The following is a 26,356-nucleotide window of genomic DNA, read 5'->3' on the forward strand; positions in this document are numbered from 1 at the left end:
GCCATAATGGCAACACTGTTTTCAGTTCCCCTGGCCATTTTTGTTTTTTGTTGTAAAATAATGTTTGGAAATGAAAAAAGTGCATCTACACGGCTGTATGTCTGTATGAACAGAAAGCTTCAGTTTATTGCTGGTTTTTATAGCTTGCTAGTCAGTTAAAGGAAGAGTGGCCCTGCAAGCAGACTGAATGGGTGCTACACTTGACATTAGTGACTCCTCCACTCAGACCACTCTGCGTGAAAGGACATTGAGAAATCTAATTTCACCTGCACTCTTCCCACATGTCAATGATTCGCACAAGAATCACAAAAGAGCACAGCACAATAGTTAACACACCGTACAGCAGTACTCTGTAAAAAAGAACATATATATATATATATATATATATATATATATATATATATATATATATATATATATGTTTTTCTTTTTTCACGTAGTGTTAACAATTGTGTTGTTGTGTCTTCAACTGGGTGCCAGTCAATCAAAGGGCACACAAAGGCGAACAAACATGCCTAAGGGCTGTTTCATTGTCTAATTTGTCCATCATGTGTGTTTTTAGAGGGTGGCAGGACAAACAACAATTCTCACTTATAAACACAATTAGGTGCACTTTCGAGCGCCCAATATACCTATTGTTATTAAGTATCTCTCACTCTTCCTTGCTACTTGATGTAACGATGACGTAGTGATAACTCTTTATTAGCATAGCACATAGTCATAACAAAAGGCGGTCCAACGTAACCTGGAGCCGGGGTTACCCATCATGCATTGCGTGATGAAAACTACGGGGGTAACATTACAACTCAAAATACACCAAATACACCACACCTACCATACATGACTTTGGGAAAGTGAAGCAGAGAAAACACATGCAGGTACAGGAGCACCACTGTGCCCCCTTATATATATATATATATATATATATATATATATATATATATATATATATATATATATATATATACAATGGGCCCCTGTGTTACGAACTTAATCCGTTCAGCGGCTACGCTCGTAACTCGAATTGCTTGTATGACAGGCAAGCCAAACCTATGTTAATTAGTGAATGCGTGCAACGCGTTCAAAAACCTTAGGTAAAAACATCACGACTTAAAACACATATTAAAAATTAGTAACATCATCTACTGTACAGTTAAATTAAATAACAAATATATAAAGGAAAAATGACATTTACCTTTGGGACGACGTGACTTGAGCTGGGTGGAGACGGAGGGGAGCAGAGACCAACCCGCAGAATTTATTGATTTATTTTCTTAAACAAGAACATATCACCGGCGATTTCCTTCCCTTTAATCCTTAATAGAAGAAGCCTCTCCATTTTGTTGTTGACCGAGGTCCGTCCCCCGGCAAGGAAAGTCTTGCCCTTAGAAGATTGCTGAACGGTTACGGCCATACTCACGAGCAAGGTTAACTATGCGTGCCCCTCCTTCGTATTTTTTTATTATCTCCTTCCTTTCTATTGTCATCATCCTCTTACTTCTTCCTTTACCGCCACTTGCAATTTTAGAAGCCATGTTGAACAGATAAAGTTTGCAAAGTCTTCACAACATTCCTTCCCTCTGTTTTTCACTCATTTTCTCTCTTTCCTTCCATCCCGACCAGCTGTGCCATCAAGCTATTTAAAGGCGTTCAGCCAATAGCATATCGGCCTTTCTGTGATTGACGTGACGCCGGCCAATAGCATCTCCGCATCTCCGTGAGTGAGACCGGGACTGTGACCTTAATCGACCAATAGCATATCGGCATCTCCGTGACTGACTCTGTGACTGACACCGTGACTGAGACAGTGACTGTGACATTGTAAGAGCAATAGCGTTCAGCGTTACCGTGACAAGCGTGAACATTTGATTTCGTTGATGCAGCAAAGCGAAAATAATTGTACGAACACATTGACCGGCATGTCGGATTGTTCGTAAGACAAAAGTTTTGTGCGTAAGTGGGAGACAAAAAACTCCGCGGTCCACGCTCGTAAGTCAAAATGTTCGTAAACCAGGGGCCCACTGTATATACATATTGTATTTTCGGACTATAAGCCGCACCTGTATATAAGCCGCAGCAGCAAAATTGACCCAAAAAATATCTTTTGCCACAGATAAGCCGCACTGGGCTATAAAACGCAGGTCATAACATCAGATATTTATGCAAATAGATGGTATATGAAAGTTTTTTAAAAAATATATATATTTTTTTTTAAATCATCTACCAACTGCAACATCCTCTCTTTAACAGCATTCTGTCTCCCATTGTATAATTGATAAATTAATTTAGTGAACATTGCACACACTGCACACTATGAATACAATCATATATACTGTATATCAAACACAAACTTTTATACAAGATCTTTATGCCGTCCTCACTCCGAAGCGTCAGGTTTTTCGCCAGCAAGACGGCTGGATAACGATTTTTCAAACAACCAGACTGTCTTTCCTTTTGCTCTGCTTTATTTGAACAATGGCCATTGACCATTACCCTCTTTAAGTCGGCATAAAATTAGAAAAATAACAAACAAAAACAAAACAGATGAACAGTGTCAGCATTTTGACAACTTGTGTACTTACGGACAATTCTCGTCCATGGCAAAACAAAATAAGATCAGCAATCCTCGAACATTAACCTGTCGTCTTTGCGTGCTGCCACATTGGATAACTGACGTCTACTGAGAAAAACAATATTTCGAAGTAACCAGAAGAGGGTGCTCTAAATTTGTACAAATCTAAAACAACACTGGTGGTACTGCCCTTCTGAATGGCTGCATAATCTTATTCAATTTAGACATTTTTAAAATATATTTTTAACAATACATTTTATAACTTATTGAGCAAAGCCATTGATTCACGTCTTTGCAGTTCTATTTCATAGTTGTTCCATAAACTGACTCCTTGAGCAGATACACACATTTGCTTGACCGGTGGGGAAAAAAAACAGCAGCTACTGTAAATCACACTGGACTATAAGCCGCAGGGCTTAAATCATTTTTCTTTTTTTTTCAATCATTTTCATTTGGTCCCCTGTCCACATGGCTTTGATCCCTCTGCTGTAGTCTTCTTTCCATTCTCAAAGCCACTTTGATAGTGAAAGATGGGTGTGGACGTTCCCGTTAACAAACAGATTATAATTTTGCCGTATCTACTCACCAGTGTTGGGCAGCACTAGTCGTCCTCCAGGCTGGCCAAACACACCGGTGGTCCTCAGTTGCTCTTTACTGGCGCTCAAAGGTCCATTGACAGTGGGCAGACCTTTCTTGCGTCTCTCTATTGAGCTGCAGTAATCCTGGCTCAGGTCCCGTGGAAAGGGCTCAACGGGTGTTTTGGCATGGAACTCGGCCCTCTCCGCCACACCATATACGATAAATGAGCTTTGCACTTTTACCTTGAGGTCTGGCAAGGGGTCAAAAAGCTCTTTGTCTGCACCATCCTGGAAGCACAGGGAAGTGCTGTAGGTGCGCCCCACTGTTAATTCTGGTGGAATAGAGGAGTTGAGAAGAAGGGGGTTTCCTGCAAGAATGGAAATCAAACAAAGCCACTCAATCACCTTGACATGAACAACTTTGACTAAATGTCAACACAGAGATAAGCTCTCTGTTTGATAGACTTTAATGCATTTATGTATCGAGCATATCTATGAAATGAATCTGATAAAAATATAAAACACACATAACTATTGTGACATTTCAAACATTTATCAGAATCACATATCCTTTGCTAACTGTCGATGTGATGTGTAATCTAGTATAATCTAGCAAAGGTGAGCAAAACAGCAAAATAAAGTGGAGCAGATCAGGTGGTAGAGCCACTTCATCAAGTCATTTGAAAACTGGAGAGGTTTTGTGTGTGGAAACTAGTGGAAATCTTTGTCAGTCTGACAATTCGATTCGATTACGATTGTGGGGTCTCCGATTAGATTCAAATTTGATTTTCGATTCTTAACGATTTACGATTCAAAACAATTTCATTCAATGAACTAAAAATGATTTCTGCTTCAATCTATAGAAGTGCAAAGAATCATCATACTATGTAGGTCATCTTTGCAAGAAAGAAAACAAAGAAAACATGTATTTTTTTATTTTCTTTCCATTAATTAAAGTTTGATTTGTAAGGAGCATACCTTTTCCCACAAAAATAGCATGTGGACAATTGCTGTGTTTTGAAGCTAAATATGAACTAAGTAGCTTTTATGGAATGAAACAAGATGAAAAAAAATAGGTAGAACACAATGCATTGTCATTTCATAGTACCAAAATATTATGTGAACAACTGTTGCCCAAATAAAAAAATATTAATATTTCTCAGTGACAAACAAGACATGAAATGAACTTTTCCAAGTGATCAGGTAAATTGATAATATGGGGAAGTTCGAGTTTGACAGCTAAACGCGAATTGATAACGCAAGACGTCCTCATATTAATTTAAAGCTTTTGATGCGCATTAACATCATAATCATCAACAAAAGTGTGAAACCTAAAATGAAAAAGGTAGAGAGCACGCATTTACAGCCTGTTTTTGGAGTGTGGGAGCATGTTTGGAGCATGTTTTTGGAGTGTGGGAGGAAGTCAAAGTGCCCAGAGAGAATCCACGCGGGGTCGGGGAGAACGTGCAAACTCCACACAGGAAGGCCGGAGGAGCCAGGTGGTTGTGAACTTGGGTCCCTTTAACTGTGAGGCGGACGTGCTATTCACTGCGGCACCGAGCCGCTGCCATATAAAATCATATTTCAAAATTATAACTACCATATTTTTCGGACTATAAGTCGTGACTTTTTCATCATGATTTAAGCCCTGCGGCTTATAGTCCAGTGCGGCTTATTTTTTGCTTTTTCCCACCGGTCAGCAAACATGTGTTCAAGGAGTCAGTTTATGGAACAACTATGAAATAGAACTGAAAAGATGTGAATCAATGGATGTGCTCAAAAAGAGTTTTAAAATATGTTATTAAAAATATTTAAAAAAAAGGTCTAAATTGAACAAGGTCTTGTATTAAAGTTTGTGACGTCTAAATCTGATATACTATATACATTATATATGATTGTATTGATAAATATATGATTGTATATATTATCTAAAATAATCTATCAATCACATAACGGGAGACAGAATGCTATCGAAGTATTGATTTCGAATTTGAACTGCTATTTAACTCTGCAGTATTCTGTTGGTTATATCCATCCATCCATTTTCTATAAATATACTGTTGGGACTAAATATGCAGGCATGTTCAGTCTGTTAAAAAGAGGATGTTGCAATTGTTAGACAAAAAAAATATATAAATAAAAATTTAAAAGTCTTATATTACCTTCATATACCTGCTGCTTATAGTCCAGTGCATCTTATCCGTGGCAAAAGATGTTGTTTTTTTTTTTTTTGGCTCAATTTTTGCTGCTGCGGCTTAAATAGCGGTGTGGTTTATAGTCCGGAAAATACGGTGTAATGAAAATTTGAAATGAATGGAAATCCTTTGCACTGTGTTATATCTAACTTAATCTATACATCCAAATGAAGTGTATTGTTCTAGATTAGCCAAATAGCATTCTTGAGTCTATTGAAACTACAGTGTAATTAAACTATATTATGATATCATTACATATGAGACTGTGAGCTGTTGATAACAATTGTTTTATTTTATACATAGTTGATGTCACACCCCTCACTCGTAAAAAAAGTTGAGTTCATCAATTTACTGCGGGTAATATTTCCATGGTAGCCATCTCACTAAAATGGTTTGTAACGCCTAAATGTTTATTTTAGATCTGTGAAAACAAATTTCTTCACATATAACTCTGAAAAATTCTTAATTTTTCATTCGAAGAAAAGGCCAAGATGAATTCCTGACAAGCTCAGAATCAATATAAAAATTCATTAGCGTCCCAAATCCAAACAGTTGAGATTTGATGATTTATCAAAGTTAAAGATGAACACGACAATGAAACAATAACGAAGCAAACAAAAATCAGATATCAAGTTCACCATGGTTGAATCCCCTCTTGTAATCCCCTCTTGCAATACCGAGCCCCCTCCAAAAACGAGGTCCATATCACAAGCTCGTACTGAGATGCTCTGCAGTCTAGCACCAGAGCTGCAGCACCGAACGAAATCAAATGCCCAAGCAGGCAACGAGGACATCTGAAGTAAGCGAAAGCAACGTGGACAGAAGGTCTGGGGCTGAGAGCCATGGCAAAAGTCTCAAATTTAATTACCTAGCACACACAGCTTGATCTCCATAATCCATCTGCCGCAGTCAGCTTTTCTGGACACCCGGCTGACCTACTGAAGGACGGGGGGGGGAGGGGGGGGGGGGGGGCAGCGGGAGCGGCAGGAGGTGTTTAGGTGACTGCTATTTAAATGAGGGGCGCTCTCGGTGTGCACCCAAAAGCCTGCGGGGCAGTCTTCGTCTGTAGTCACGTGACGATGCTGCCAAACAGGGTGCGGAGTGCACCACATCGATCAGGCAGACTCCGACATGTGCTGCCCATGTCCCTTGCAAAATAACTGTGATGTCACTGAGTCCTTGATTCCCAGCTGTTGCCTGGCGAGGGGTTCAAGGTGGGAGTCTGATGTTGTTGTTTTTCACCGAAATTGTCAATTACCGAGAGGATGATTTGTGATTTTGAGGTACATAAACAAAACAAAAAGACATGTTAAATACTCAAATTTCAGTTACTACACGTATTGCGTCACTTCATATCAAAATATATCGAAGTTTTCGCCCAGCACTAATTTTTATATATATATATATATATATATATATATATATGTATAAGCTGTCAAGTATGTTCTGTATATTGTGCAGGTGGTAAAGAATGTGTACATGGCGTGTCATCAGTTGCAGGTAATTGTCACGAATGACATTTAGAGCCATGAAAACATTATATTTTTTATAACATCATTATTACAATATATTAATAGAGGACATGATTACTCAAAATGTAGCTTTTTTGTTAAGAAAAAAAAACTTTCTTTCGGCAGTAGGAGTGGCTACTTTCACTGCAAACAAAGGAACACCATTGTGACACAATTTGTGTTTAATGAATTACTGTAATTCTTGTGGAGACAAGTTCAACACCCCTAAAAAGTTGTCAAGAGACCAAAGGAGATCTTCAGAACTACAACATGACAGGTTGACCTATTCTACATATACAGTAGTATCACCAAACTGACAGTGGCATATTTCACCTACTGAGCCAGACCTGCAGTCGTGAGCATTAGCCCTCTGCAGCTGACATTCCATCAACCCTGAATTTTCTCCCCCTCCGGTCGAGTGGAGACCAATCTGATTATCGCCTGGGTGTGCATCTTTAAGAAAGGTGCAGCAAAAATGGAATGGCAGTGGTGAGACCAGAGAAGTAAATGAAATGTACCTCAGGTTGAATACCTTGAGGGATAGGTTTGGAATTGGGCCTCTGATTAAAAATCACTCACAGGGAGAAGTAATGCGCAGAGATAGGTTTAGGTCCAAAGACTTGAGCGCCCCACATTATATTTGCGCTGATAGCGGAGAGCCATCCGAAAGGATTTAGGGGTTATTATAAAGTGTATTTTAGCTGTTAAATAAAGCTCCTTGTTTTCAATTGATAAACACTGTTTTATTTTATTGTCTTCATAAGCAATGTGCATGTGGCAGAATGAGGCTATTAGGGAATGAATTAACAATATTCTCCAGTGCAAACTTGGGCTTTAAAAGGAGAAAAATTGGAAGCATTCCATATTGCGCCTGGCTGATGGAGTAGAAAATGGAAAGGAGTGATTGTGGCCAGTGGAGGGCACAGCAGGCAGGCTCTGGGGGGAGCTGGCCTATTTAAATAGGATTGATGACCTGCTGAATGTGGACCTGGCTCACATCACCTCCCACACCAGCCTCACGTCTCGCCTCAGATCTTAGCGATTACATGCATCAGAGTGGTCTGCTCAGTTCCACTGTGCCTCTCACTTGCTTTAACTCCAAAGTGTCAGGTACAGTATGACTGTGAATATTCTCGTTTGGCCACGGCATTTCATTCTTTCTAATCTGTTTAATTCTAATCTGTTCTTCAGCAATCACTGTTTGAAAACAGTTCATTTGAGTGACACCAAGGTACTTTGGACAAGTGGAGATACAGTGAATTTGACACACACACACACAAATATATATATATATATATATATATATATATATATATATATATATATATATATATATATATATATATATATATATATATATATATATATATATATATATATATATATATTTATTAAATAAAAAGGAAAAAGAAGTTGATAAGAATTCTTGACACTGGCAAACAACCTACAAAGGAAAACATTGAAAGAAGAATTGAAAATTTCACCCAGATGGTAACAACATGTCAAAGTTCAACTTGGCACGACTTGTGGTTATCACACTACCAGGAGTGTGCCATCCCTTGTCTAAAATACTGTGAGAATGTTGTGGGAGAAAAGCACTTAAACCTGGTCAAATCTAGAAGATACGTGTAAGTAGTTGGAGGTCCACAATAGCAATCAGGCTAGAACTATCCTATCTAGTCTAAGTGCAAACCTGATTGTAAGAGCTGTAAAATGTCTTCTAAGACCACCAGAACACTCAAGGTACGATTGATTAAATGCCCTGAGAATGTCTGTCATAAAGCTTGGTGGGACATTACTTATCTCACAGTTTATTGCTGTGTACAACTAAAGTTAAATGGCTCACATGCTGCACATTTATCCATCAACCGTTCTCATGGAAAAGATTGGTTTTCCCTCAACCAAATGAGTGGTCAATGTGGAATAGTTTGGCATGGTGCATGCGTCTCAAAAATTGATTACCTCCCATTACTCAGTGACAGGGAATCAGAGATGTCAAAACAGAAGGACAGGTTCTTTCACTGATGATAGAAGTATAAATACAAAGGAGATAGGGGCGCACACTGCTCAAAGCAGATAAATGCCATCAATCATGGGGGGGTTTAGAGGAGCTGGCTGATGTCAGTGCATCGCTGTAGGTACACAATACAGGTATGCCACTGTTCCCTTTTGAGGTTACTATTCATTGTTAGAAATACAGTGACCCCTTGCTACTTCACGCCTCCCCTATCAAGTCATCAGTCCATTGCGGAGTTTTATTTTTTTAATTTAAAAAAGAAGAAGAAGAAGAATGAAAAAAAAGCTATATTGCGCAGAGACGTTCAGTGAAGGTTTCCTACATGCCAGGCAAGCGAGTTAAATATAAATGCACTTGCCACAGGCACTTTACTTAGATCTTAAATTATTCAACCTTATACAGTAACTGTACTGCTATCTCTTTCTGTTTCCATCCTTTGACTGCAGTCGGGATTGCGGAGGGACGCAGTTGCTCTCGAATCAACGGCGCTCGGACGTCGAATTAGATTGAAGCCTGTCATTCTGAAGCCATCAGTGGTCAATGGTTGGGCCGGGAGTCAATCGTGTGTCTTGTAGGAGTGACCATCTCCCTCATGCAACACATGCTAGTTTGGTAGATGTGAAGGGAGACCAAGAGAGGACTGACCATCTCCCTCATGAAACTCACACATGCTTGTTAGACAGACACGAAGGGAGACCAGGCGAGAGCAGTATTGCAGCACAGCGTTAGAAATCTATATACTCATTTTTTTTTTTAAATAATGAATTGGAATTTTATGTGTAAACTCTGTTCGCATGTTTTGTCAGCTATAGGCTTCACTCTAAAAAGACTTCAGGGCGCCACTAATATAACCGTGGCTCTTCGTGAAACTACAGCGAAAGTGATATGAAGGGAAGGGATGAAAGTACAGTTACTGAATAAGGTTTAATAATTTATATCTAAGGAGATATTGTAATGTAATGTGTACTATAGTAATATTTGTCAATGTATGTAAAGTGGAGGGCTAGTCTGGCCCCCCTTAACTAAGACCAATTAAAATGTAACATTTTGGGATATATTCTCAAATGTCTCATCTTGAATTTTGCAGATAAGACTTTATAAGCATTGTTAATTTTAGGATTTGTGGACATTTGACTTCATAAGCACTTTAGAAAAAATCTCATGCACGTAAATAATATTTTTAAACCTTTGATTTCCACTGTATATTGTGGTTTTGTTCACAAGGGAAGGGAGAGAAGATTAAGCAGGAGATGAACAGGTTAAGTGGTGCACCATCTGTAGTAATGTGGACCCAAGTCTGTGAAGGTAATGAAGGAGCTGAACCAAAAAGCAAAGCTCTTGATTTATCGATCGACCTACGGAGACACACTCACTTGTTCCTCACTTGTTACTTGTTGCTCACTTGTTAAAGTAGACCAGTGTGCTACAACTTCAGTATCTGCCAGATTTCTCTGAAGGGATCATTCAGTCAAAATAATCACTTCTTTTCATACACTTTGGCTACATTCACACTGTAGTGTGTAAAATCCTATCTTTCTATATACTCATTCACATTAAAAAAAACAATATGACTTCTCTTGTGAAAACAACGCACCAGGGAGCAGACACACATGCGCACAAAGTTGAGTGACATACACACTGGTAAAGCGCATATTGGACTTTTTCTGACATGTAGGTCAGATTTGTGCAGATGACTGTTTGAGCTGCAGATGCATTGTATATGCATATATGAAAAAGGCCCAAGTTGGATTAAAAAAAAATAAAAATAAACAATAATTGTACAGTTCACGCTGAGTGTGAACAAAAACTTGGAATCGACATCGAACATAGCCATGCGACAATTTCTACATAGACTGCAATTTTAAACACACATCTAATAAGAAAGTAAAATAAAAAAACTTAAGGGCATTTGGCGAAATCCCAAAAGTGTTGACCACCTGAACAATGTATATCACTTACTCAAAACTAAACAGTTTAGCCAGAGCCAGATACATACAGGATATCTCAATCACACCACTGTAAAATGCATTTGACCAATTTTCCAATAATACTTGGCTTCAACAAGATGATCAAACCACACTTTGGTATCCTTTAATGGTTAGAAAGCTTTATGATTTATCCTCCTGTCACTCACTTCATTTTATGGTTCACATTTATGGAGTCTAACAATAACATACAGTATTCCAAAGAAATGTCCTTGTTTTGCTGCACCCATGAATGGTGAATGTGTGTACCATAGTGTAGCAGTTAGCTTGAAATGAACATTATAGAAAAACTCACCCTTCTCAACTTTTATGTTGCTTACTGGCTTTTCAAATGTTTGTTAGACACAGAAATTGCCCAATGGGTTGATCGGTGCAGCTCTGTGATGTCATGTGAATATTATCTGTAACTCTTGCTTTGTGAGCATCCATTTGTTTTTCAGTTTCATGGAGAACCCAAGGTCAGATTTCCAGTCCCAGAGTCCTTCTGAGCATGTACACTGTGGTGAAGTATTGCTGATCTTTTTCTTTTACTTATTATTTTGATATCTTGTTGTGAGTTTATATACAGTATGTTCAATAAATGAGTGTATCAAGTCGAGGTGAGTCTGGGACCTTTCATTGTACAGAGCGCAAGTCAAGCGCAAAGCATAGTCTACCAGTGAAGGTAAAAGTTGAATTTTGCATAACTGGGCATTTGTAACGAGTCCCGGCCAATCTTGGTGTTATCCTTAATTTCTAATTTAAATCAGGGTCCAAACATAACATTGGGGCACGTTCATACAGATGAATTACAGTATCTCCCTTTGTGGTTCTTGCTGTTGGCATGTATGATTGGAGATTGCCTTGCAATTGTCACCTTGTACCCGACAATAGTTGTGGCAGTCAGTAAGTAAGGGTGTGCTCTTAAAACAATGAAATGAAAATGATTATAATTTGTCGAAATAATTGATTTATACAACAACTTGGGGTGGATGAACCCTCCATAGATCCATCCATGATTACAATTCCAACAAGGACACCACCCCAAACACAATAGAATAGAATACTTGTATTTTCATTGTATGGTCGGTGTACAATGGAATTGGGAGCGCTGTTCTGATTGGTGTATATTAAATAAAATATTCACCAAAAATATAGAACTAGAAGCATAGTCTCCCGGAGTGTGATTGTTATTTTCAGTGTGTTCTTGTTGTGCTATGTATTCAAACTGTTAATAGCTTATAATCGTGGCACCAAAATCAAGTTGTGTCCCATTTGGGGCCAAAAGCATGGGCACCGGTCTACCAAGAACCTTAAAAATCTTTGAGATTGACCGCTCTTTCCAAACGATGATAGTGTACAATCCATGACCCTGTCATGTCTTACCTTTCCAAAGGGATCAATGTATGCTCTAAACTCTGCCTGGTGCCCAAACATTTTCAGACACCATATTTTTGATTTCTGTTATTTTGAAAGTATAAATGATAAAAGTCTTTGGGGTATATTTTGATAGTGTTTCTTGTAATTTAGTTCCGTTTTTAGATTTTTCTAACTTTCCTCATGCACATAACTACATTTTGTATTTGTTTTCTAATCTTTTGAAGCCAATAGTTAGCCATTCTTAGTCTTTTAGTAACTCATCAATACTGCACCATTTAGGACAAGGTCCAACAACATCACTTGTTGCAAAAGGGTACCCTTACCTTGTCTGGTGGTTTTGAAGTTGAAAGACTGAAACCCTCCGGCAAGTGCAGAGGAATCAATGACATCGACACCATATTCGCTCTGGTTCTTTCTGTACAGCATAATAGCCACTACCAGTATGCCCACGGCAATAATGCCAGCTCCCAAGCCAGAGTAGAGAGCAACGTCATTGGAACTGTCCATACCTAACACACACACACACACACAAAATCAGTTGAGACAAAACTTTTCAGCAGTACAGGTAGTTACGGTAGTTACAGTGCATTAAAGAAGTCATACAATGGGAAAAGAATGATAAGATGGGGCGCAGGAGCTTGAAATTTTGCACGTGACATTGAATTAGCAAAAATGGAACATGATAAGCTCAAAACCATTGAGACCATGTGGGCTAGACTCAGAACACATATACAGTGGTACCTCTACATATGAATGCGTCGTGACGAAAAATTCAGCTTACAAAATGCCTCGGCGAAAAAAGATTGTCTGTTGTAATTAGAGAAAATTCAAGATACAAAGGGCGACATTGTCGGCATATAATATGAGACACGAGACACCTGCGCTCGCACCAATCTAACTGTCACGTAATACCTTATCACAACCTGAGATGTCTACCACATTTGTTAGAGTTTGTTAGGCATTTTCATAATGTATTATTATACTCTGTTGCCCACAAACAAGACAATAGTTTTTTGGTATTGATGTTTATTGTGGTCTTCCACTTTTCATCTTAACTTTGTTTCATCCACACTTTCCACCAACGAACAAACATAAAATTGACATTCACTATGGCTAACATTGTACATATTCACATGAAAAGACACATGAAACATTCCACTTTGGGCTGTCACATCTGACGTTCGTGATAGCACATCGTTAGCATGACATCTTACACGGAAGCACTTTGCATGACCCCAAACTAAATCTACTTCCATGCTCAAAATAGAATAGAATACGTAACTATTTTTTGGATCACTGGAAATGCAAAGTAAAAACATACAAATGAAACGTCATAAAAAGGTGTCTCTCTTTTCACACACTTTATCAACACACCAGCACCATCTCCAGGCAAACAAGTGAACTGCATTCATATTGTCAACTGTTACAATGAATATGATTAAGTTAAAAGGGTTGAAGGGTGTTTTTTAAATTATTCTTTACATGATATGTTTTGATTATTATACACTAATGTAATTGTAATATGTATTATCATTTTTGATGCATTTTTATAATTTAATAATGTTCATTTAAAGGCTTTAGGAGCATTTGGGAGCTTGGAATGGATTAGGCTATTTACATGTAAAAAGCGATTCTACTCATGGAAGAGTCACGTTACAAAATGACTTCCGGAACAATTTTTTTTTTTTTTAAGTAGAAGTACCACTGTATCTGCAACTATGAAGTTAATTGCATCTAGTATGAGGAAACTATATCAGTTGCCTCAGAAAATAAAAGGCTAATGACCAAATTCCGCTGTCAGAGTGCACACATATTATCTTAATGTAACCACTACTCCATCATTCAAAGAATGAGTATTCACGACTTCTATTCTGATATAGCACACGAATATAATCAGTCAAACTAGCACCTTCAATCACTTAGTCAGGCAAATTCCTGCAAGTGATTGAAAACCACAGAAAGAAATTGGTCAATTTAGCTTGTCTGCAAAAAAATTAAATCCTATTAATCCACTACAACATAACACATGTCCACTTGTCACAACCAATACATCTCCTAGCTCAAAGTGGCAACACAGCTGTGATGTTGTGACCGTCATAAAGTCAGGGCGCTGCAAATGAGGAAGTATGAAATGAGCACCTGCTGGGCTAGAACTAGGAGGCTCAGATCAAGGTGAGCTAAATGCTGGTAATTTGTTTCTCATTTCATCATCAAGTTGCAATGTTCCTGTACTAGCCTGTGAATTCTGTGAGTTACTACTGTTGGAAGTTGGAAAGATAAAGAAATAAAAATCCACTGGCAACTCACTTTGAGGTTTAACGTCATGTAGCAGCTTTCGATCTGCAAAGACAGAGATAGAATAAGATGAAGAGTAGGGAAAGTGGTGATTAAAGTCCAAGTCTCTATGAAGTCACTCCTAGAAGTATATTGAAGTTACTCTGACAGTTGAGTTCACAGATCTTGCTGTCTCTCCTTGCATCAGAGATGAAACTGGTGAGCCAAAGCTTTACAATTGCCTCAAAGTGGGTAACTCCTGTCGAAAAACTAGTTTGCATCATGTAAGAGAGGCTATTAGTTGCATATACTTTTCCCCGAGACTGTCAACGCTGAATAAAATGTGCAGTTACCAAATAATAAAAACGGCACCATGTCAAAAAAATATATTAGGGCAGTCCTCTATTATTATTATTATTATTATTATTATTATTATTATTATTAACAAGGCAGATTATGAAGATGGTTACAAATTAAACTACAGTCCACAGGTGTCAAACTCCAGTCCTTGAGGGCCAATGTCCTGCATGTTTTCAATAGTTATCTCTCCAACACACCCAGTTCAAAAAAATTAGCTTATCAGTAAACTGGAACAGGAGCTTGAAGATGATCCTAATCATTAAACATGCAAGATACTAGCCCTCAAGTACTGGAGTTTGACACCTATGCACTACACCAGGTGTACTCAATTTTTTTGAAGTCGGGGAAAGAATGGAGCCCCATTGCAAATGTTTTTTGAAACAAAAAAATAAAAAAAAAATAAGCTAAACATAAGAGCCAATTTTTTGTCACCAACATATTAAATTTGTCAACAAGTATATTTGTTACTTTTTGTAAGTTTGACTTCCTCATGACAAACTGGGTTGATTTCCCCAAACGGGTTTCTGTCAAATATTGACTGACTAAATAATAAACGCTAATAAACACTCTGTGATGATGATGATTACGTGGGTCTATTTGACAAATTTCAAAATTATTACATTTATAAAAAATAGATTAGAAATTATTGCTTTATTGAAGAGTCATGAATCATGATATTTTGCACTATCATTCTCATATGCATAATTTCTTCCATCACCTACTCCATAATGTGCTCAGAATGTTATTTATTCATTTATTAGTCGTTCATTATTACTATCCTTATTGCTCTATTACCGTTTTTCGTTTTATTGCCTACTTTATAATTTGCTCGATTCGGATGATACTCTGCTCGGGTAAGTGAACAGAATAAGAATTTCATTGTGTGGTATTACTATGCATATGACAATAAAACTCTTGAATCTTGAATAGATTCACAATTTAAATCATTCAATGCCAGTGACGTATTTTCACTTTTTTTTTAAGAGTCCAGACATTCAATCCCGAATACTTAAGTATCGATTCAATACTTAAGTATGTGTAAATGAAATTAACACATACAGTATATATGTATACTTTAAGAACCATTGCACTAAACTACCTGGTAGGGGCCAAGTTTATACAGCCCATTCACTTCATGTTCAAGTGAAAGGGGTGTGCATCATAATGCTGACAGTGAGGCAAATGTATTTTCTGGCATTGGGTTCCACCAAGGTAGGACTCAGTTAAAAAAAAAAAAAAAAAAACATCTTAAGAATGAATACTGATGTCACCATGCCCTGGACATTAGTGTGTACACAATTTTCACTACTACGCAGTCAACACTGAATATTTGCCAAGACCGCACAGGTAGATGATGATAATGATGATGATAAGGATGATAAAGACAGGAAAGTTGATAGAAGATAAAAGCTAATCCTGCTGAGCGTTGACAAAGGACCTACTCTGAGTACATTGTCCATCAGTGCAGTTCTCAGTGGTCTCTGAGCTGCCTTCACACATCTTGCCTCTGTGTTTGGGAGCTGGGGAGTTGCACTCTCGATTTCGCAGTCTTAAACAGAGGCTGCTGCAAATGGTCCATTCACTCCATTCATCCCAGCCTCCATCGACTGCAACAGAAGGACATCCACATGATAATCCAACACATTAGCGTAAAACGTGAAATTCCCGAGTACAGTATTACTGTACTTCAAGACAGAGGCAGCCTCACCAAGGAATTATTTTCTGGCAAAAATGAATTGGTAGCTTATCATTTCTTGCTGGATCATCATTCATCATGGATTGATCAATCAAATACGGCTTCAAGTGCTTTCCAAATTTCACAGACTTTGTTCCAAATGTGTTTTGTTGAACCAAGTTGAACCAAGATTCAATTTATTCGTATCCCAGCATTTACATTAAATGTCTTTCTTTCTTTCTTTTGAAAATCCCCATTTATGATAAGAGAGTGGACATGGCTTAGTTGCACTTCGTCTTATACAGCCATATGCCTCATATTCCAATATGAGCAGGCATCAGGACTTATTAGAGTATTTGGAATGACATGGCGGTCAAATAATGTGACACTAATTTGTGGAGGAAAATGTGATCTTATTTCTAATGAAGGACCCCTCCGGCATTTATGTTGCCCATCCCTGCTCTATCATATTTTTTTTTTCCTTTTTCATTAAAATTTGGGGATTTCATTTATATTTTTAAAATAATGCATGTATTTGTTTCAAAATTAAAAGTTTCCGGTTTTGAATGGACTACATATATGTGTAGTGTTACTTACAAAATTGATCTGTTCCAGAAGTCATTTCATAATGTGATTTTTTTACATGTAATTTGCCTAATCTGTTCAAAGCTCCCCCCGGCCCCAGTTCAATTGTTTGCCGTGAGATGGCGCTGTTTCATTGGTGGTGCATGTAGAGTACATTGTTTAGGTTGTTTTATTTGTATGTCTTTATTTTAGATTTTAAGTGATTTAGAAATCATTTACGTCATGGATGGAGGTTGAGGACCCAATTGCAAAGAAGCAATCCAGGGAGGCAGGTCTAACTTATGTAAAATTCAAAAATAGCCCAAAACAGGAAAAAAAAAAAAAAGGAAGAAAACACAGAGACCAGAACAAATACCACCCAGAATAACATAACGAAGGAACTAAGTCCACAGCAGCAATATTTATTTTTTAATTAATTTTAAATATGTAAGTTTATTTAGTTAAAAAGCATGCAAAGTACTTCCTGTGTGTTAGGGCATTGACCTGTCTTGCAAACGTGCTAACAACGTGCTAAAGGAGCTAACATCAAACTTTAACATCAGACGTGTGTTCTGCGATGTGTTTACAACAGCCCAATATGGTTTGTATGTGTTTTTATGTGAGTATGTACAATGTTAGCCAAAGCTAATGCCAATTTATTTATGTTATTTCTAGGGTGTGAATTGTTGGTGGAAAGTGCGGCTGAAGCGTGTAAATATGAAAACAGACCACAGTTAACATCAGTGCAAATAACTCGTGTCTTGTTTGTGGATACCGGGCGTATGAATAAATGATATAAATGCATCAAAAACTGTAAGGTACATATTAGAATTACCATCTCAAGCAGCAGAGGGGAGACTCGCGAATTGTGATGATGTAATAAAATCTTGTGTGAGCGCTGGTGTCTCGTGTCTCATTATTATGCACCAACAATTTTTGCATTCTGAATTTTCCTTTGTAACAAGAGACAGTATTTTTCTGAAGAGATTATTTATAACCTGAATATTTCCGAACAGGAGACTTTCGTAAGTGGGAGTATCACTGTATTACATTTGAAAATGTCCTATCATTTTTCAGTAAAAAGAATATCTCTAAGTTATTTTAATTTGTTTGGAAATCAATTAAAATGTATTGGTTATCTTGTGTTCGAGATTAGAAAAAAAAAACAACTAAAAATTAATACTTGTTGAACAGCAACAAAGTTTTGTCATGGATATATTTACTGTAAGTTGTGTTTTATTTTGAGTAAATCAATTCATAGATCACAGACTTTTTTTTTTTTCATTTTTCAACATGCCTCATCGTCTCATGTCTGAAGTAATCAATATACTGAAGTCTCATTTAATCATTAACCTGGAGTGTAGCTTTAAATAATCAAAATTGCTCTATTCTCCCACCATATTTCCCTATTTCTACTGTGTGTTGGCAACTTTAGCTCAAGCACAGTTATGACTTTTTCTTGCTGCAGTCAACGTCTGCATACATGAAGGATATGTGATCCACAATTAGCCACTTTTAGACTGTAGTAAAAAGGTAATTGGGTTTAGATTGCTCCAGTTTAACCACAGAGATATGAACTTTGCCGAGCACAAGTAATCCGTTGTTTTCCCTGAGACACTGCTGACAGACTACATTCACACTTGACCATTTTTACACAAAGCCCAATTCAGCAATGAAACCAGTGGACTACTTCAACACCACTTGAGCATGAGGTGTTTAACACGACAACCGATTTCACACACCACATTTATTTTCACATTCTAATGAACTCAATTGTAATTTTTAACCCCCACCACAATTTACATAATTAATGCCGCCCAATACAGTTTCAATAATAGCTATCAAAAAATTTCCAGATGACCTTCAGATACCAAATGCGTTTCACAAGCCGGCAGTTTCTTCTACAGCAGCCACAACAGAAGCAGCACAAAGTTTCTAGGATTTTTCTTGTAATTCGTTTGCGCTTGCAATGTCATATCAGTGGTTTCTGAAAGCAGAGAAGCTGTGTTTCCCATTGATTCCATACAGGGTGGAGCTTGGTGAACTGTCAGTGGATTATTTGCGTGTTTTTGGCGTGTAAGCAGTGTTGTCAGTGTAAATAACATTTGGTGTTGTAAACAATAGTTTTTGTCCAATATTGATTTAATATGACCATATTTATGACATCCGTTTTGCGTCATTGCGTTTTCTATTTGTTTTATTCTTCCATCTTTCCCCATTTCACATATACATCGTTCAATTCATTCTTTTCACATTTTCATCATTACTAATATTCACACTTTCCAATAATTCATAACTGTTTTAACATTATTACCCATAATTCCTCATTCATTCCCACTGTTATCACCGTTGTCACCAAAACTTTGTAACCTTCTTTCTTATTACTCATCCAATTTACACCGTTCTAACTTTAATTATTCTAACTTTGATTCCCCCAATTCCAGCCATTCCATGAATTCCATTTTCCACTTTTTCCCTTGCATCTTCTACATTATTCGGCCTATTCAAACCATTCCAACTTTGTAATATTCAGAATAAAGTACTTCACACATTTAAGCCATTCAAACATTCCACATCATTTTTTCGAGTTAAAAATCTGTTTCTGTCTTTCTGGTCTGGTTTCAAGGTCTGGCTTGAAAAAAAAACTGCAGACCGACGTTGACGGAAGGGGGGCACTGACGACTGTCGGACCAGTTGCCTACCACTGCTCATTTAACATCTTATGTTCTATTTGCGATGACAGATCTTTTGAGCAGACAACAAGCAGACAACAAGCACATTTTTGTTGACAATTCCCCTTTTGAACAGTTTTGATTGACTTCTGAATTCAGAAATAAGGGTCACATCTAGAATTTATTTGATTTGACAGCCATTATGGCCCTCCGACAAAAAGTAGAAGCACAACTTGGCCCACGAATAAAATGTGTTTGACACCCCTGCATCAAATCTTCTATTATTCTGTAATCATCACTTCAAGAAACCAAGATAAGAGACACAGTTCTTATGTTCCAAAATTGATATTGAAAATCAGCCAAATGCAGGCCTCCCTCATGTTTGAGTTGTGTCAACATTAGCAAGTAGATTACTTCTTAGCTCATTTTGATCGTATTCGATCAAGTCTACCATTTCTTTTAAACTTCAACATCTGCCTCTTTTTTTCTTTTTTTGCTTCTCTGTGTTTTTTCTTTAAGATTTTCCTGGATGATATTTAACACCACCTGACTGACTGAACCTTCTGCACCCTGGCAGTTTGAGGCCTCACAGACAGAACAAATTGGCACGAAGACAGCTTATTGGATCACACTGCCAATTTCTCAAGTCTAGCCTCTAACCTCCTACCTAATTTGGAAAACAATACACAATGTCAACAACATGGTGTAAATTAGCGATTTGCCAAAAAGATCGATTCACAAATAAATCAAGATTCTCATTTACAATGATCCGGTGACTAATAATGCTCTTGATATGTTCTCAGTCACACAGATTAACATCCTGCCCTGCGTTTCATCTTTTGCCCACACTCTTTTTTTATGATACAGATGTGCTTTATTTTTTTTCCTTTTTACTTGACACTACAATTCAGAGCTAGTTTCAAAGAGTAGATGCTCTCCACATGTGTAGGCATGAAACTGACTGTGGGTAACATTCTAGCTAATGATAGTTTTCATCTTCAGGATGTTATAGTGCTGCCTTGTATGCGTTTAGCCCGTTAGCATTTTCATTTGTGCCAGGTACAGGTATTTTCCGTTCGTACGTGCGTACGCCAAGATTTTGCATTAGGTATTCATTTGCATCTAATTAACATTTTTGTATTGCAATATATATCATTTGCAATTCGTTTACATGATTTAATCAATGTAATTTGTGTGCATTTTAGTACATCTTGAGGTGGCAGTCTCAAAAGTATTTGAGAGTCAAGCAAGTTGAGTGCTACCATTAATTTGTCATTAAATACGAATAATAATGAATTACTGTATTGTCACCACTCTCCATACAGCACATCATAACATTAAATAAGCAAGTCGATGAAAGCATAAGTGGTTATTTCATGGATGAGATGTGATAAAACTATCAAAAGACCTGCTGACACTTCATTTCAGCAGACATATTCTTTGGTTGTACATATGATTGAAATGTAATACATTGTTGATGATTAACAAGAGTTTAAAAGCAAAGAACCAAATTAGCACCACAATTCATGTTCACTATGATCATAGACTGAGGCAGTCTTTAATACTCATACTAGTCATGAAGTCCGTTTCCCAAAGTATAATAGTCTTGTCATTACCTTTGACCTAAAAAACCAGTTCGGCTTACAGTAAATGTACAATTTAAAAAAAAAAAAAGTTGTGTTTAAATGTTTTAGTACAGTATGTTTGAAGGAAACTTACTTGGACACAGGGCGTTGCATGATGTCTTTTGCACAGACATCCCCTCACAGAAAGCTCCGCCGTTCAGTGGCGCTGGGTTGGTACAGGTTCGCGATCTCTTCTGCACACCCCGCCCACATGCCACATTACAAGGTGACCACTCTGTCCAAAGTGACCAGCCGCCATTGACTGGAGAAAGTTCAACAGAGAGACAACAGCAACACAGCAACCACTATAACTTATGCAGACCTCCAGCACAGTAAATGCGATCAAATAAACAGAGGGCAAGGCAATCTGTAGAAATTAACTGTGAAAACAAAAGCAGAGAAAAAACAGGGAGCACATTATATTCTTTGAGGTGGGTGTACGTTTCCTTCTTGTCCATTGCCCATTCAATGTGTATCTGTAGGTTTCAGGTGGCAAGCTGCAGAAAAAAAGCCTTTACATGGAATTGCTATTTCTAAACGCAACACTCATTGATGGTGGTCGACAGGTTGGGACTGACCACTTTCTGATGGGTGTGTGAATGTGTGTGCTAACTGTTATTAACCCCTGAGGGGAAATTTTGATCCAACTCAGGCTTTTTGATGTTTTTGATTCGTGAGATCAAAGGAAAACAGGGGAAACACACACACACGACGAGGCTAAAATACTGCACAGGTCAAAACACGCCGACTTTCAATATGCCACGCTGCCATCCCTTCTAAATGCTTGCAAACGAGAGGCCCAGAGGTACACATATGGGTGTCAAATTTAGCCAATGTCTGGCTCATTTACTGCCATTCAAAATAGGAAATATTGTCAATTTTGGACATACTGAAAACCCGATGTTTTATCATGCATTTCCCCCAATTTTTGCATTAATCCTTTCAACGGCAACTTGTTAACGGGGCGCAACTGAAATTTTTGTGATGACACCACAAAACCACTGGGTGGGGCTAGCGGCCAAATGACACTTGCAAGCTTTTAATGACTTTGACAGCCGGGACTCTAGTCATGCAAAAGTCTTCAAAAGTACTCTAATTATGACATAATAAATATTTCAATATTTCAATTTCATAAATATATAAATATACAGTATTCTGCAGTTACTTTTGCTTTTATCACATTCTTACAATCTTTGCACATAAAATGGGCGTAGCTTGCCCCCCCCCCCAAAAAAAAAAAAAGTTTCTTTTTATGTATCGGGCTGATGCCACTGAACATTTTGAGGAGTTGAAAGTAAATACAGTGGACCCCCGGTTTACAATTTCCCTGCCTTACGTTTTTTTTCACCTTACGATGTGGACCGCGATGTTTTTTCGCATTACGACATAAAAAAATTAAAACAAAAAACGTCTCTTCTCAAACATGGCGGTAAGTGTGCTCGCGTATCTACTAGGGGCAATGCGTTTATGTGTCACTACACACGTCACTGTGTACATCACTGCTGGACTGCTATTGGTCGGCGTCATGACTCCTTAAGATGCTGGTCTACTATTGGTCGGTGTCACGGGTCACTAAGATGCTGGTTTGCTATTGGTCGGAGTACGGGGTCACAAAGATGCTGCTTAAAGCCTTATTTTGTGTGAGAGTGCTTTCAATATTGTATTTATTATGCATTTTAGTGCTTAATTCAAACTTGAATTGGTTAAACATGGGTCCCAAGATTGCTAGTGATGTTCAAGAGAGAAGTAAGAAGACCATTAGTATGGAAATGAAGCTGGAGATAATCAAGAAATATGAAGAAGGCTAAGTTAGGCGAGGCTACCCTTACTAGGGAATATGTCATAACAAGCTGTTACGTCAATTTGAAGGGAAGTAAATCCTTTATGTATTTTCTATCAATTATGTTATTTAATTGTATACATGCGTATTATATATAAGTAGCACTTACTATGGTAGTTTGATACCATTTTTGAAGTTTTTACCAGGGGTTTTACACACATTAGCTAATTAACATAGGTTTGGATTGCCCGCCAACAGCAAATTCACGTTACGATCCCAACCGTGGAACGGATTAATCTCGGAAACTGGTGTCTCGGTGTATATATTTATATTTGACGATGTTATGAGCCCAAGTTGGATGATAATAAGGCCAGGCGTGTGAAAAAAAACCTGGACACCCAGGGGTTAAACATAGTAAACCAACATTTCCTAGAAGGGCTTCAAGCAAACTATATATAAAACTATGGTAGATTAAGCCACAGGATTCTAATTTTGCTAGTTTGGGGTGGCAAAAAAGGCAATTGATAAAAAAGAAATTGATATTGAATCAGCATCGAATGGCCCAAATTAGCAGCAGTAAAACATGTTAAATGGAATTGTAAGCAGGTCAAAGTGAGGACTCCCCAGACTGCCAGAGGCTGTTGGCTAGGTCTGCGCTGATTCCATAATGTGTGCACCAAATGCTGTGGGCACCAGCATTACAATATCAACGTCATGACATATCATGTAATGACATATCTTTGTATTTAGATGTGGTATGTATAGCTGTTAAATAATCTTAAAAGTATGGAACGTTTTGAAAACACTAGTGCAAATAGAATTTAAATGTTAAGTAATACCACAATTCCCTGAGTATAAGACTCACGCTTAATTTTGGGGTAATTTTTTTTGTGTTCATATTGAAATATTTGTTGTGCGTTAACTGTGTTTCAGATTTCCTACATTGTGAGCGTTCAGTAAACACCTAGTCATTGTAATATTGAACACACTCTAAGCTGTTTTTCCTTTTCCATTTTATTATAAATACCCAATGTTGAGCAGCATCCGTGTTTCAGAGTTTATGATTGTGTGTATATGCCAAAAGACCACAATTAATAAACGGGTCAAATGGATTACCATTCTGTGTTCTCTAACCATTGTTGTGTGTGAACAAGGATGAACTCAGATGTTGGTTCAGTCTGCCCACTTCTTTTATTGAAAATATTGTATAACAAACTCAGCTAATACGAGCTGCTGTTAGCTGCAGCAGGCACTTGATGCTAACAGCCAACTGACGTCCCCCTTTAGCTTGTCCATTTATGATAATTATTTTAAGTAAGAATACAGCCGATATAAAAATGCACATCTGTGCATCAGAACTCGACTTATGCGGCTAATGGATCAATCTTCCTCAAATGTTGTTGAATTTAAAAAAAAAAAAAAAAAAAACACATTTTTAAGTAACGTTTTATAGGACACACCCATACTTTAGGCATTCATTTTTGGGGAAAAGTGTGTCTTATATTTGGGGAATTACGGTCGTTTGAATTGTTGAACAATACATCTATTTATTCAAAGAATTTACCTGTATAACCCTGCTCGGTGGAGTACAAATATAGGTCTTTTAATGAGTTGCAAAAGGGAGCAGGATTCAACCCCTGGGCTTCAGGGATTTTTTTTTTTTTTTTTTACTAGCCTGGCCTTATTATCACCCAACTTGGGCTGACTTTGAAGGATTCGTAAGGTTGTCAAATATAAATATATATTTACTTTAAACCCCTGTCATGTTTGGAAAATCTATGGACTATTTTAGCCCCCTAGTTTTGTTTGTATGTATTTTCTTTGATATATTACATCAAAACCATCAAAAAGCCCGAGTTGAGTCAACATTTCCCCCAGGGGTTAATCAAGACTACTTAACTAAGTAGTAAAGTAATTGGCCAATAAATCGCTGGAATACAACATACCGAAGACGGTCACAGTGGCTGTAGTACTGCGTCTCTTAGCCACAATGTTGCTCGCCATGCAGGTATAATTTCCTGAGTCAGAGAGACGAGCCTCATTTATAATGAGGTTGTGATCTGCCCTTGTGTCAATGTTGATGTCAGTTTGGGAACTGACTACCTCTTCATTCTTAAGCCATTCCACCTGTTGAAAAGAGACAATAAAAGCATTAATAAGAACAACAATAATATCAACAATAATGCAAATAAAATAGACATACTTCAAGTTCATTTCAAGTTCACTTCATTGCGGATGTAAACAAAAACAAGTGCAGCCTATTGTTTTCACTATCTATTTCATTGCAGTCATTTTGAAATAGTAAAAACTGTGATTAGGAAAACTATAATTTGCAAAAAAACTTATAGCTTTTAGCATGTACAGCTCCAGCATATGTACATTGGTGTATGGTTAAATGCAGTAAGCTGCTTAGATGATTTCCTTCCGTTGGATTCAGGCAACCGATAACATTTTATAAGCAACAAAGCAGAGAGAAGACAACTAGTTTTCTCTCAAGGAGAGCGTACAGACACTTCAGCTTCTGAAAAATCCTTCCATTCTCCTTACAAATTCTGTATGTCTATCTTTTATTCATTTGGGTTTGCCCTAGGTACAAAAGTCAATGTTGCCCTGAAGGGTTGGGGGAGACATTTGTTAACAACGCTAACAATTGGTTTATGATCATGAGGAATGCAGTTTAATGTCCATGCTGGTTATCTTCTTCCTCAGAAACATCAAGTATGGTCGTTCGGGTCACGAAACCCCCACAGGACGGGTCACAGAGCTGTCTTTTTCGTGCAGCTGCTTGAGGCACGTTAATTCATCTTTTTCACAACCCACAGTAACAGAAAACGTTCATCCTAATCTACCAATATACTGATCACATAACAAACATTCTAAATGATTGTATGACATGAATACCAAGTGATTGCATCACAAATATGGGATAACCTACATGCAACTATTCTAACACATTTCTTGCTCAGCTAGTTGGTATTTTAAATATTAGATGAAATTTATTAGATGAAAATGAAATATATTTCATCATTCAGAAACATAAATTGAAATAATGATTTTTGTAATGAAAAAAAATGCCATATTAAAAGGTGATACGGACATAAATAAATTATCTTAAACTAAAAAGTTAGAACAACCATTGTAGCCACATTTTTTATGCCTAAAAGTAAATGAGTGAAACTAAGATTTCAG

The 26,356-nt window shown here is 37.5% G+C and overlaps 1 protein-coding gene across 2 annotated transcripts in view; it reads right to left on the reverse strand.

The window, feature by feature from the left end:
* Positions 1 to 26,356, reverse strand: part of unc5db (unc-5 netrin receptor Db) — a 223,741-nt gene that overhangs the window by 66,693 nt on the left and 130,692 nt on the right. The window contains exons 5-10 of one of the 2 annotated variants that reach the window (XM_088426300.1): positions 25,114 to 25,294; positions 21,482 to 21,649; positions 16,294 to 16,458; positions 14,525 to 14,557; positions 12,541 to 12,726; positions 3,159 to 3,518 (exon numbers count right to left, since the gene is read on the reverse strand). In XM_088426300.1, the coding sequence (XP_088282426.1) occupies positions 3,159 to 3,518; positions 12,541 to 12,726; positions 14,525 to 14,557; positions 16,294 to 16,458; positions 21,482 to 21,649; positions 25,114 to 25,294 (1,093 nt within the window). The remainder of the gene's footprint in view (positions 1 to 3,158; positions 3,519 to 12,540; positions 12,727 to 14,524; positions 14,558 to 16,293; positions 16,459 to 21,481; positions 21,650 to 25,113; positions 25,295 to 26,356) is intronic. The other variant, XM_088426309.1, reaches the window with a different exon arrangement.

Source organism: Hippichthys cyanospilos, chromosome 1, assembly GCF_059441005.1.
Source record: "Hippichthys cyanospilos isolate Australia breed blue-spotted pipefish chromosome 1, RoL_Hcya_1.0, whole genome shotgun sequence".
Lineage (NCBI taxonomy): Eukaryota > Metazoa > Chordata > Actinopteri > Syngnathiformes > Syngnathidae > Hippichthys > Hippichthys cyanospilos.